General features: G+C 43.9%; 1 protein-coding gene across 1 annotated transcript in view; it reads right to left on the bottom strand.

Annotated features, from left to right (window-relative positions):
- Positions 1-617: 617 nt before the first annotated feature.
- The window catches only part of Gask1b (golgi associated kinase 1B), a 45,833-nt gene continuing 31,762 nt past the window's right edge, over positions 618-14,688 (bottom strand). The window contains exons 4-5 of the mRNA XM_045131924.1: positions 5,777-6,003; positions 618-1,149 (exon numbers count right to left, since the gene is read on the bottom strand). Coding sequence (XP_044987859.1) covers positions 942-1,149; positions 5,777-6,003 — 435 coding nt within the window. The 3' untranslated portion in view covers positions 618-941. The remainder of the gene's footprint in view (positions 1,150-5,776; positions 6,004-14,688) is intronic.

The raw sequence follows: 14,688 nt of genomic DNA on the forward strand, positions 1-14,688 counted from the left end.
AAGTTTCTAAATAGGAATGGACTGTGTGATGCTTGGGGGTCAAAGATGACTGATTGTAGGAAATGTTATGGTGGTTTTCGATTCATTTTCCATTTCTATGGAGAACATACTTAGAGACTGGTGCTTCCGCAAATGTGCCTCGATTGTCCAACGCAAAAGTGTCTGTGGATAGTGTCAGGGGAGCTGTTTGGCCATTGGCAAAGAAGGAATGCCAATAAAGTTTCCCATTAGCAGTTGGTCACATCAATCAAATGTCATAAAGTATAGCTTATTAGAAGAGTCAATCCTCTTGTGCATATTGATCTATTAAATGGCATGAGAATGATTTAACATTAGTTGAAAAAATAATCAAGCTTGTTTGGTAAGAAATATATTAAGGCACACATGGCATGGTATGGGGCAAAAAAAAAAAGTTGAGGTGATCTGATTCAGGTGTTCCCCATAAACTCAGATGTTGTGAATGCTAGGTTCCCAGCTGATGGAGATTTGGGAATTAAGGCCTCCTGGAGGCCCTGTATTGTTGTGGGCGGGCTTATGGATGTTAAAGCCAGTTTCCCCATGCCAGTGTTTGGTACACTCTCCTGTTCTTGTTGTCCACCAGATGTTGGCCAGGGGGTGATGTCCACCCTCTGCTCATGCCATCATTTTCCCTGCCATCATGGAGCTTCTCCTTGAGCCCATAAGACAAGCTGCTCTTGGTTGGGTGTTTTCTGCCAGGAATGCAAACCTGACTGTAACAAAAGCATTTGTCAGCAGTATGTTTTTCTAAACCTTCTTAAATCTGCACAGCCTTCATCGCTTTCTTAGTCAGGTCCATCATATCTATCAGATCAAATTCATTTGTTACGTGTATCCATCTCACTCCCAGGAGGACTTGAAGCAGATGTACTTGATTAACAAACAAAACCAATACGGGGTAGCACTGTAGCCAGACCTTTCTGTCAGCCGCTCATAGGCAGAACTTTGAGCCCACGTGCGTTGATATAAGTGACGAGAATCCTGGCTCTCTGTTCTATGACGTCGATGAGCTTCTCGATGCCTTGCCTGCCACCTTGGCTTTCCCAGAAAACCTTGTCAAGAAACAGAGACTGGAGGAGCTTCTGCCGCAAGCTCTGGCTCTTCAAAACAGAAACTGCAGAGTCAGGAAACCTGAAACGACAATGTAATAATAATTGCTTGGAAAATATTATTCCATCCTTCAATTGTTCTGCCCTTTATTAATTTAGCATAGATCACACTATCAAATGACATCCTTAGGAAAAAAACATGTTATTTATGTTTATTATATAATAATAATATAATATAATGGATTTTTGTTTTGTTTTGTTTTGTTTGCCTTCCAAACTGCCCTCCAAACACTTATGTTTATGCCCATATATTAATGTCATTCTCACTTTTGGTTGCAGAAGCTACTCTTTTCAGTTGGGTTGACTCAAAACTCATGATAGTGACAGAGAAGTATTCAGCACTAAGTGAGACATCTCTGTCACATCCTCAAGGCTCGGGGTCCATTGCGGAACAGGAGGTGGAAAGAATGTAAGAGCCAAAGGAAGTATAGGGCTGCTTACAATGTTGCCTTCCAAACATAAAATGGTCTTGATATCCATGACCTCATAGTGCCTGACACTACCTACCCAATACCTTCATAATAGGAATGAAAACAAATGATGACATTAAAATAGAAGAGAGACTAATTGGAAAGAAGATGTAATTTAATGGAGAGTGGACAGTGGGAGGGCATTGGGTTGGTAGAGAGGAATTATCACGGTTTATTGTCTATACTCATGGAATTTATCAATAAAAAGTTTAAATAGAACTGGAGAAAAGGCTTAGTGGTTAAGGTGCTTTGCCTGCAAAGCACAAGGACCCTAGTTCGATTCCATAGGACCCACATAAGGCAGATGCACAAGGTGGCACATGTGTCTGGAATTAGATTGCAGTGGCTGGAGCTCTGGTGTGCCAACTCTCTCTCTCCCTCTTTGTCACATAAATAAAAATATTTTAATTTTTTAAAATATTTTTTAAAAAATTTAAATATGCATATATATACATGTATGTATGTGTGTGTATATATATATATATATATATGTATATATATATATATATATATATATATATATATATATATATATATATATATATGAAGTTTTAAGTGAAGTAAATTTTCTAAACCATTTAGAATCTGGCTGGAGTAACTTGAATGAAAAAAATGTCCCCATAGCCTCAAGTGTTTGTGATTCAGACTCCCAGCTGGTAGAGACTTTTCTTTGCAGCAGTTAGAGGTCCTGGTGTACCCATTCTCACTGTCTGTCTTTCTCCTCTATCTCTCTCTCTCTGCTTGCAAATAAGTGGAGTCATTGTCTCCACCCCAAAACTGACTGCTGCTCCCACAACACATAACCCACAACCCCCTGGGGATTACCTGCAACCCCACTGAGGGGGGTCCCCAGCAGAATGGGGATAGGGATGAGGGAAAAGAGAGTACCCACACATGATGTGTCTATACAAAATGTGTTTTTATGTTATTAATAATAATAAATAAATAAAAGAAAAAAAATATTTTTAAAAACTACATTAAGGATATACACTTATTTAAAGAGTAAAAGTAACCAAAATCTCATGCCTTTCCACACTGTAATGCGTGACCAGGACAGACCCCAGAGTACAGCGTTATGATGCCGTTATGGAAGGTCAAAGGCCACAGAACTGGACACACTTAATGAATCTGAGAACTATAGAATTAAATGATAAGTATTGAGTGCTTTGGGTTCCCTCAAGATGTGCACTATGTAGTCTGTGGTCTATAGTTTTATCTGGGTAGCACTTTGGCTTTATAAAGTACTATTAATCCATGATTAGTAAATTCCACAGCCCTTCAACTAATTTCGCCGTGGCAGGCGGCATGGGATGAAAGTGGGGCACTGTTAGCCTCCTCAGTGACTAATGCTTTTCATAAAAGAATTACTGGTCTTTACGTTACGTTGATGAATGGGAATATTCAGTGCCTGAAACTGGGATTAGCAAAGTCTTTCATTTTTGCTTCTTAATATATGAATTATATATTCAAAGAAGGCTTAACCTTAAACCCATTACTCCTCATAATGCATTTAAGATTTAATCCTCTTTGAAAGAATAAATAAGGGAATTCATATTTATGTGAATGTTGAGATGGATAGACTGTATGCCCCAGAGACACTCAACTCTGCAAGGAAATTTAAGGCCTAGTAGTATCAATCCAGTAAGTGATGTCTCCAGAATGTAAATGTTTCTTTACATAAATTTTCCTTAGCTTACACACTAGTTCGCCTTGTGTTCACAAACAGATGTGAGGAACAGGTATGTGGAAGTTTCAATGTGAAATTCCACCCCACCCCCGCACAGCCTCATGTTTTGTTTTGTTTTTTGTTTTCCGAGGTAGGGTCTCACTCTAGCTCAGGCGTACCTGGAATTCACTATGTAGTCTCAGGGTGGCCTCGAACTCACAGCGATCCTCCTACCTCTGCCTCCCGAGTGCCGGGGTTAAAGAAGCCTCATGTTTGTGATTAACCCTTATCTCAATCCCCAGCTGGTGTGGCTTTTAGCAGATGCAGCCTTGCTGGAAGAAGTGTGTCTCTGGAGGCAGACCTTGAGGCTATTAGTCCAGCCCACTGGGTGTTCAGGACCAGCTCGCTCTTGTCTCTGCCTCCCAGCTGCCCTGGGACGACGTGACGCCTAGCCTCCGCTCTTCCACGCCATGATGAGACTCGCAACTGTAAACCTAAGTAAACCCTTTCCTTGTGTATGAAAGCTGCTGCTGGTCCCAGCAACGGGAAGGCAGCTGTACAAGGTGCCAGTGGAGAAGCACAAGGCAAAATTAAACTCACAGGAAGAGTATCACTTTAAATGTGGAAGTCACATGAAATCTCCACTCTCTAACGCCATACAATTTAGTAAAATATGCTGTAGAGTCTGACTAACAGAGTTTTGTGCTTTTTGCGTTTTTATGCATTTGACTGTACTTTAAGAGCTGAGGATGGAACCCAGGGCCTCACGCTATGCAAGTGCTTTACCACTGAGCCATGCCCAGCCCTCCTTGATGACAATAACAGTGAAGTTATTGCAAGAAGAAGATGACTTGGGCTTGGAAAATCTGATTTCTACCCTCAGTTTAAAGCCATAGAGGTGATTTTCTTACTAATGCACCCCTATATTTTCTAGTTTCCAACTTACCCCAGGTCCTTAGTCGACCTGATTTCCAGCTAAGGTGGTAGTGGACAGGGCTGGTTCTATTTGCTACAGAGTGAAGCTTGATGTCTAGATACCAATTCCACAACTGGGCAAGAATGGCTCAGACTTTACAGCTATGTGCCTCTATCTCAGCCTCCCCCGTCTCCCCATCAGTGGACGAAGATCGGGGTGCCATAGTGTGTGTTAACTTCGGCCATGCAGAGCTGTTGTCACTTCACATTGATCCCCTCTCTACTCTGTACCCCTCCTGAGCCCTGACAGATGTTCCCAAATGTTTGACATCTCCCTTGAATTCTCGGCTGGTCCTGACTATGTCAATACTTTTTAAAAAAATTATTTATTTATTTATTTGCAAGCAGAGAGAGGCAGACAGAATGGGCCTGTGAGGGTTTCCCCAGCTGCAGATGAACTCCAGATGCATGCACCACTTTGTGCATCTGGCTTGATGTGAGTCCTGGGGAATCAAACCTGGGTCCTTTGGCTTTGCAGGCAAGTACTATAACTGCTAAGCCATCTCCCCAGCCCCTGAGTATATCAATACTTTCTTTTCTTGTTTGTTTGTTTTTTGGTTTTTTGAGGTAGGGTCTCACTCTAGTTCAGGCTGACCTGGAATTTGCCATGTAGTCTCAGGGTGGCCTGGAACTCTCGGCGATCCTCCTACCTCTGCCTCCCAAGTGCTGGGGTTAAAGGCGTGTGCCACCATGCCTGGTTTATGAATACTTTTTCAACTACAGCCCCCTCTCCTTTCTAATGTTTAAGGTTTTCCCCATAATCAATGTGTTCTGGGTGGATTTCCAAGTCCCCAATAGCTTTCCTGCCCATCCACCGTAAACAAGCCAGCTCTCCTTCAATCCTGCGCCTTGCTCATCAGATGGCTTTTTCCACTGTATTCAGAACAGCCAGTCGGGTTTATCGTGGGTTTGGACACCGCATCATGCCCACTAGTTCTACTGACGTGCCAGTTAGTTTGTTGGGAATCTGGACATCTGCATATCTATTGTTTCCCTCCACAGTCTACCATGCGCCAATAATAGCCTCGACCACCTGCTTATCCCGACTCGACCAGGCCTGACTCCACCATCCCTGCACCCTTCCAACCTCACCCACGTGGGTGCTCACAAGGGCCGAACAAGGTGCTGAATGCAAAATACAGAAGGCGCTTTGCAGTCGTGGGCCACTGGGGGAGCCCGGGCTGCATCCAGGGTTTCTTTCCCTCCCCTGAGTCTCTAACACCACATACATACTCACACTGCCTTCAAGGGGTAAACCTATCCGACATAGGGGGACAGTTTACCTGAGAACCTTATGACTTATTTGGCATAAACATTATAATACTAGGGTGTCACTGCACCCTACAACTTGCCCCTTATGTCAGGTGTGCTGGCGTCCACCTGTTATACCTGACAGACCAATGGAACTCTGGTGGCTGACGCAGAAGGATTGCTATGAGTTCAAGGCCTTCCTGGACAACAGAGATGTCCAGGACAGCCTGAGCTACAAAGTGAAACCCTGCAAAATAATGGTAATGATAATATAAATAATCACTTACTCTTTGATGCCTTCTAACAATTTGAAGTTTAAGTTATCTTCGCTTCTGTCAAAGAAGCCCTTGTTGTCTATAAAGACCAAATGCCTTGGGTCATGCTTTCTCTGGATAATGTGTGCTAGTATCACAGAATCTTGGTCATCACAGTGTGACCTCAGTCTGTTCACTACACAGGCATCTTCCTTGCGAGGTCGGAATCCACAGCAATTTGTATCTAAGCGGTTATAAATCTGAAAATGCAAAAAAAAAAATGCAATCTGAGATATAAGTAAAATCTTGAGAAAGTCAGAGCACTTCCAAGAAGCTGGAGTCCTCTGGATTGCTGACTTGCCAGAAGCCAAGCAGGCCAGGCGTGTTTAATCAAAGACAACTGTGAGAGTGAGTCCCTGGTTCACAGCCTTCCGACCCAGGCATGGATCTCAGCATTGCCAGCTTCCACCAACAGCTCCAAAGTTAGGCCATCCAGGCCAGGCATCCCCACCCTGACTATTCAAAGTTTCCACTGACATCGTAGCCAGCAGTATCTTGAAGTCCATTCAGAAAAGACAACTGTTGTACTTTTACATATCTAAGAGGGTAGCTCTTGTTTTCCCCCTGAGTTGAATTACACAGAAATTGATGATCTCATTGACTATCAAGTCTGTTGCACTGGACTTCAGTGTGATAGTGCCTAACCTGAAATAATATAGGAGTCTATTGGAAAAGTAAGGGATTTGGTAATGAAGGACAAAGCCATTAGCTGCATGGAGGTTAGATCTAGGTTCCGAATAAGTGAGCAAATTGTGGGGATTCTTGTGGGGAGCAGAACTATGATCCCAGAGAAGAGAGTAAAACAGTAATTAGAACATTGTGTAACTCCATTTCTTTGGGCCAGGGAAAAATTATTTCATAATCCCATTGAAATAAAGCCTGAACTCAGGAATTAGGTCATCTTAAAAGTCAAATCTCTTAAACTTGTTAGATCTGTGGTTTGTGTATGTTAATGTGTGTCTCTGGCACTCAGTTAGTCACCCGTGTGATAGGAATGACATTATTTATGTTGCAGAGTTGATAGGGAGATTAGTGAAAACATCTGGCTACCTTCCAGCTCTGACTAGAGTGCCTTGGGGACAGTGGCTGTACTTTGGTTTTCTATGTTCCCTGTAAGGTCCATGTGCCAAAGGCTTAGTCCCAAGCTGGGCAATATTGGGAGGTGGTGGAGACCTTTGGAGTTGAGGCCCAGAGGTTACTCCTAAGTAATTCCAGCCATGCCTGAGAAAAGGATTAGGGTCCCTAACACTCCTCTCCCCCCCCTCTCCCTCCCTCCCTCCATCCCTCCCTCCCTTCCTCTCTCCCTCCTTCTCTTTCTCTCTCTCTCTCTCTCTCTCTCTCTCTCTCTCTCTCTCTCTCTCTAATTTTTATTTATTTATTTGTAAGTTGAAATAGAAAAAATGAGTATGGGTGTCGAAGAGCCTCTTGCTGGTTCAAACAAACTCCAGATGTATGCACCACTTTGTGCATCTTGATTCATGTGGGTCCAGGGGAATCAAACCCAGGCCAGCAGGCTTTGCAAGTAAGTGCCTTTAATTGCTGAACCATCGCTGTAGCCCTGACTGTTCTGTTTTGCTTCATTGCCACCATGATGTGAACACCTTCCTCCACCAGGCGCAACAAAGATGTACTAGTTTCCTGACACTTTAACAAATATCTAAGAAAATCATTTTATATAAAGAAAAAGGTCTCTTTGGCTCAAGTTCTAGAGGTTTCAGTCATGATTGGCTGGCCTCACTGCTTTGTGCCTGGGGAAGCAACCCTGGCGGGTGGGACAAAAGCAAACCATTTATCTCATGACTGAGATGCAAAAGAGAGGATCACAAAGGAGCTTGTATCTCATACACCCAAGGGACCTGAAGATCCCAAAACGACACCAGCTCTTGAAAGGTTCCAACACCTCCCAACAAGTTGGGGGAACCCAGCCTTTAACACATAGGCCTGTAAGAGAGACTTTAGATCTAAACTATAACAAAAGCCCATGAATATTGAATTCATTTCTTTAAATAATAAGCTCTTAGGTGTTCAGGCCCTGGGCTAGAGAGATGGCTTGGAGGTTAAAAGTGCATTTTCACAAGGAAGAATGGCTTTAACTCCCCAGGACTCAGGCAAAGCCACACGCATGAAGTAGCGCATGTGTCTGGAGTTTGTTTGCAGTGGTAGGAGGCCCTGGCATACCTATATTCTCTCTCTCTCTCTCAAATTTTTTTTTAGTTTTTCAAAGGAGGGTCTCGCTCTAGCCCAACTAACCAGGAATTCACTAAGTAGTGTCAGGCTGACCTCAAACTCATAGCAATCCTCCTACCTCAGCCTCCCAAATGCTGGGATTAAAGTTGTGCACCACCAAGCCAAGCCTGGCTCAAATAATTTTTTTTTTTTCTTTTTGGTTTTTTGAGGTAGGGTCTCACTCTAGCCCAGGCTCACCTGGAATTCACTAGGAGTCTCAGGGTGGCCTCGAACTCACGGTAATCCTTTTATCTCTGCCTCCCAAGTGCTGGGATTAAAGGCATACGCCACCACGCCTGGCTCAAATAAATATTTTTTAAAAAAAGAATTCAAGACTGGAGAGATTGCTTCGTGGTTAAGGCACTTGCCTGTGAAGCCTAAGAACCCAGGTTCAATTCCCCAGTACCCATCTAAGCCAGATGCACAAGGTGGCGCATGTCTGGAGTTCATTTGCAGTGGCTAGAGGCCCTGGTGCACGCATTCTCTCTGTCTCTATCTGGCTGTCATTCTCAAATAGATAAATAAAATGTTGTTTTAAAAAGAATTCAGACCCTAACATTCAATATTTCTATAAATATTACATTTTATATTTTTAGATGACATGAATTCTTGGAGTTAACAGGCAGGAAAGGCAGATGTAGGTCATCGTTTTATTGCCTTACCAGTTAGACAGTTTCCTACAGTGTGTTTTTAAAGTGTTCTGTCTGGTCTAATTTTGAATCACTCAACATTCCAATGATTTCACCATGTTTCTGACAGCCGGTCACCCCATGCAAGTCTAACAAACATTATTCTTCAAAACGGGCCTGTGGGTTCAGTTTAACTCCTCGGAAATGTCAACAATTGTTTTATTTAGATTTACATATCTACTTGATGGTATATTATCATGTGTGTAAGAGAATGCATGTGCATGTGTGTGGATGTATGTATATGTGTGTGTATAGAATCAGACTTCAAAGCCTCAGATAATTTATTTCACTGTTTTTCTTATCATTCAACACTAGTAAATTATGTCTTTATATTTTGCCCTTGTCTAGAAAGGCTTCGGTGCCTATTAAATCATGCTCTCTAGTTCTTCTCAGAAGTTTTTTATGTTCTATTTATTTGCAAGCAGAGATAGAGAGAAAAGAGACAGACAGAATGGGCACAACAGGCATCAGCCACTACAAAGTCCAGATGCATGTGCCCCCTTGTGCATTTGGCTTTTGTGGGACCTGGGGAACCACATTTTGAACAGGTGTCCTTAGGCTTCATAGGCACGTGCTTAACCACTAAGCCATCTCTCCAGCCCAGTTTAGTAGTTGTGGTTTCTTTTTTGTTTGGTTGTTTGTTTGTTTCTCAAGGTAGGGTCTCACTCTAGCTCAGTCTAACCTGGAATTCACTATGTAGTCTCAGGGTGGCCTTGAACTCACAGCGATCCTCCTACCTCTGCCTCCCAAGTGCTGGGATTAAAGGCATGCGCCACCATGCCCAGCCAGTTTACTAGTTTTTAAAAGATAATAATGCATACCCCACATAGCTATGAGTACATAATAGGGTCTAAATGAACTTGTCCCCACTGCACACATTGCATTAATCATTTCATTTAACTATTTCATGGCCAAGCACCATGGTTCACATCTTCATTTTATACTCCTGGACACTTTCCCAACAATTACAGCTGATGGGGGTATGTTTATCCAGGTAAACAATGGTGAATGTTAATTACCACCACTACTTGCTGGAATTCACTTCTCCTCATTCTTTTTAAAAATTGTCTATTTATTTTATGAAAGAGAGAGAGAGAAAAGCAGATAGAGAAAGAGAGAGAATGGGTGTTCCAGGGCCTATAGCCACTACAAACAAACTCCAGATGCATGTGCAACCTTGTGCATCTGGCTTTACGTGGGTACTGGGGAATCAAACCTGGGTCCAAACGCTTTGTAGACAAGTTCCTTAACTACTCAACCATCTCTCCAGCCCATCTTCATTCTTTAAAACAAGGAAAATATTTTGGCACAACCAATCTGCATCTGAGGATGGCTGCCAATCACCATTTTCCATAAAAGTGACTCTTTCCTTTTTTTTTTTTTTAAGGAAAATATATCTTTTTCAGTGTTTACTTAACTAAAATTAGACTTGGAAAAATCCAGGTGTTCCAGCCAATTCTTTTTTCAGGGATGGGATATTTTTAGACGTTTTTCCTTCTAAAGGTTTTAATCCCATTTTCCTTTGGTAAAAATGGTTTTGCCTGTAGGAGCAAAGTTATCTGCTGAGTGAATTGTGTTTGGCTGGCAACACTTAAAGGAGGGTCCCTCCCCCTCACTGCACAGCCCCCCGGGTGCCAAAAGAAAGCTGCAGAAACCCAGCAACCGTGTTCACGTTTGCACACCGCCCACCTGTTTTCAAAAGTGGGCCAGGTGAGGAATTTGTTGAGTTTCTTCATATTTTCTTTTTCCTCAGAGCAATGTGATTAAATAATTCATCTCAGGCAATGTCAGAACAAAGGCAATAAAAATTATCTTAAATTTGCTCCTAATATTAATAATCAGCAACACAATACCGGCCGTGTACCAAGTGTGTACAGTAAGAGCCCAGGGCTGTACCCTTGACGTTTCTCATACACCAGCTTACTCGGCCCTCACCGTGACTTTAAGAGAAAGCTATGCCCAATAGTCTCACTGCATAAATGAGGAAGCCGGGACAGAAACAAGCTAGGTGACTTCCCCACGGTTTCTCATCTTACTCACCAAGGACAGAACTCAGTGTTCCCACCCAGATATCCATGCTCTCATCCACCAGCCATACAACAAAACAGCCCTGTCCTGCACAAAGTGTAAGTGGTTGAAGGTTCATTAGCTGTTGAGCATAAGGGCTTCGACGGAGTGCAAAGCAGTTCTGCACAGAGCGTCGCGGGAAGGGCTTGACGGAGAGGGTATGACAGGCGCTGGGAAGACCTAGGTAGTATGATCTGAAGGCCAAATGTTCACTGCATCCTGTGGACAAAGCTTACTCTACAACAATGGAGCACATGCAGTCACTTAAAGAGTCCTCCAGCTGGACTGGGGAAATGACCACCATTAAAGTCACTTGTTTGTAAAGCCTGCTGACCCGGGTTCAAGTGCCCAGCTCCCACAAAAGCCAGAGCATGCAAAGGGCATTCACTTGTGGTGGCAAGAAATCCTGGCACACACACAAAACAAATAAATAAATATTGGGGGAAAAAAAGGGATTAGAGAGATGGCTTAGTGGTTAAGATATTTGCCTGTAAAGCCTAAGGACCCATGTTCTATTCTCCAGGTCCCACGTAAGCCAGTTGCACAAGGTGATGCAAGCATCCAAGGTCACTCATACGTACCAGGCGGCACACATGTCTGAGTTCAATTACAGTGGCTGGAGGTCCTTGTACTTCTCTCTCTCTCTCTCTCTCACACTCTTTTGCATTAATAAAAGGCCAGTCTGTTGGGCTTGCCTCAAAAAAAATTGAAAAAAGATACTGGCTGAGAGCAAGGCCAGGGTCCATGCTGTCCAGGCTGAGGCAATCTTTGGGTCATAACTTTACTCTCTTATCTCTGCCCCGTCCTGCCCCACCCCAACCCTATCAGGAGCAGGAGCAGAACAGCTGCCCTCTAGGGACTTTGAAGGACAGATAGAGAGGCCTTCTTCATGCCGCACTCCCTCTTGTCTCCATGGCTCCCAGTACGAATAGGCCGAGTCATGTGGAGTAGAACATTCCCTCCTCTGAAAATATACAAATAGGGTACCACCTCACTTTGCTCAGATTGCTAGTCTCTCTCTCCCTCTCTCTCTCAATTTAGACCCCACCATGGCACACTGGCATGATGCCATAACTCTCTGAATAAAGCTCTGATTCTCAAGGGCCACTTCGTCTCGACTGCCTCTCATCAAAGCACCTGTGCTCCCACGCTGCCCTCTCGGCATGGCCCGTCCATCTCTGCGCGCTCACAACCACGACCTGCGCCTGTGTGGGCCGGCAGAGCTCGGTCACAGCACAAGATGGCATGCACTGCCGGGGAGAACGGGAACTTGGAGGCACATTGTCAGATCAAGAGAAATTAGAGTGCTGTGCCTACAAAGAAAATCTGAACAACAGGTTTCTCTTACAACTTCCTCACATCTGAACTGTAAAAGAGAAGGTCTGGCGTGGTGGCACATGCCTTTAACCCTAGCTTTCTGGAGGTTGAGGTGGGAGGATTGCTGCGAGTTCGAGGCCAGTCTGGGCTTCAGAGTTCCAGGTCAGCCTGGGCTAGGGTGAGGCCTTGTCTCAGAAAGGAAAGAAAGAGATAGAGGAGCTGGAGGGATGGTGTAGCAGTTAAGGAGATTGCCTATAAAGCCTAAGGACCCAGGTTAGATTCCCCAGGACACACGTAAGCCAGATGCACAGGGTGGCACATGCATCTGGAGTTCGTTTGCAGGGACTGCCTCCCCCTCTCCTCTCTCTCTCTCTGCCTGTCAAATAAACAAATAGAAAGAGATAGAAAAAGAGGGAGAGGAAGAGAAGGAAGAAAAGAAGGGAGGAAAGAAAAAAAGAAGGAAGGAAGGGAGAAGGCAAGGAGCAGGGGGAAATCACTACAAAAATGGAGATGTGGACTGAAGGGTTTCCAGAAAGTGGCACCGGCATGAAGCAACCCACAAGGCTGGTTGGTGACAATCTGGGTGACTGTGGAGTGGCGGGATGGAAGGGGACATCTCTACAGCTAATGATCTTGGGCAATCTCAGCCACGTTGATGTCCATTTGTCCTCCACCTTTGTGTGTGACCCAACATCCGGTGTCTAGGAAGTCAGTTCTTTTGGAATGTAGGAACAGACGACCCTCCCCTTAGCTTCCACCCACTGGGAGGTTGAGAATGACGTCATATGACATCTAAAGCCTGGAGCAGAGACTTGCTTGCCTTGCTGTGACCACCCACCTGATTTTTCCACCAGTGTATTTGAAGAGTGCCTGACTGATGACCGTCTTTTGTTCCATGACTACAGAAGCTTCATGAAATCGTTATCACATTGGAACATGGAACATGAGATAACCCAATTCCGTATTCCTAGTCCATGGGCACTCATCTTTGGTTCTAGAATAAACCACCACTTTGTGGTGAAAGCCGTGGGTTCTTTTTTTTTTTTTTTTCTTTCTGTTATCACAGGTAACACAGAAACAACAAAAGGGAATTCTTTCCTCTAATTGGAGTTTTCTGACAGATCCCACTGAAGCCAAATTACTTGACTGACATCTTATTTGCTAGTAAGAAAGCCATGCAAAAACATAAGCCTCCGTTTCTACAATGACCAAGTATTCCGAAGCCAACAGTGATCGTTAACTATGGTTAGTGGAACTGCCCCAGGCAAGGACAGATGCAAAGCCTATGTGCTGGTTTTGTTATGGATTGTAGATGTAGGAAAACCCTCTAGAGAAGGTCACTTTCTGTCACCCAGAGTGGTTACATACTACAAGTGGAACTAGAGCTAGGTCTCTAGCCTAGTAAGTGTGTAAAAAGCACACCAGGGCTGGGCTGGAGAGATGGCTTAGTGGCTAAGGCACTTGCCTGCAAAGTCAAAGGATCCAGGTTCGACTCCCCAGGACCCATGTAAGCCAGATGCACAAGGGAGCGCACACATCTGGAGTTCGTTTGCAGTGGCTGGAGGCCCTGGTGCACCCATTCTCTCTCTCTCTCTCTCTCTCTCTCTCTCTCTCTCTCTCTCTCTCTCTCTCCCTATTTCTGTATATCTCTCTCTCTAAAATAAATGAATAAAACTAAATCTTGAAAAAAGCACACCAAGTCATAGACAAGCACAATCTTGAACAAGGCCCACAATCCCCCAGTTTGAACCCAAGAGCAGCCTCCTACTTTGGCAACTAAGCACTGTTCTCCCCTGCCTGATCTCCATCACTTGAGAACTGTCACTTTTGCTCTCTGTCACCATGAAAACAGGTGTCTGATAGATTAACAAGCATACACAGAGAAATTAAGGGATCATGAAAAACCTAAAAGTGGCATACCATTCTATGCATCCGACAATGAGCAGGGTCCCACAGTCTCCACCTCTGTAAATAGCAATCGCCGCTCTGCTTCGCCTCTACCCCAAAATTCCACACTGAGATCACTCAATTAGAACAGATTCAAAGAATCATTCTCTGATTTCTTCCATTACTAAATCACAAGTAAAGACCAGTAGCATTCCTTTGTGGATGAGTAAAAATATCTTTAATGTTGTGACGTGTTTGGATCTGATTTGGTACATGCCCTGTTACAAATCCATACAAATCCACACTCTCTTGGTCTGGAAAAATTGCTCAGAAGTTAATGTTACTTGCCTACAAAGCCTGCAAGTCCAAGTCCAATTCCCTAACACCCGTGTAAAGACAGATACACAAAGTGGCGCATGCATCGGGAGTTTGTTTTTACCAGCAAGAGGCTTTGGCATGCCCATTCTCTCTTTTTCTCTCTCTCCCTCTCTCTTAAATAAATACTTTCTTGTGTTTTGAGATAGGGTCTTTCTCTAGCCCTGGCAGCCCTGGAATTCACTATGGAGCCTCAGGGTGGCCTCAAACTCATGGCAATCCTCCTACCTCTGCCTCCCAAGTGTTGGGATTAAAGGTGTGTGCCACCACACCCAGCTAATACATTTAAAAAATAATCCACACTCTCCCACTTGCCATCTTTAG

The sequence above is a fragment of the Jaculus jaculus genome, chromosome 12, assembly GCF_020740685.1.
Source record: "Jaculus jaculus isolate mJacJac1 chromosome 12, mJacJac1.mat.Y.cur, whole genome shotgun sequence".
NCBI lineage: Eukaryota > Metazoa > Chordata > Mammalia > Rodentia > Dipodidae > Jaculus > Jaculus jaculus.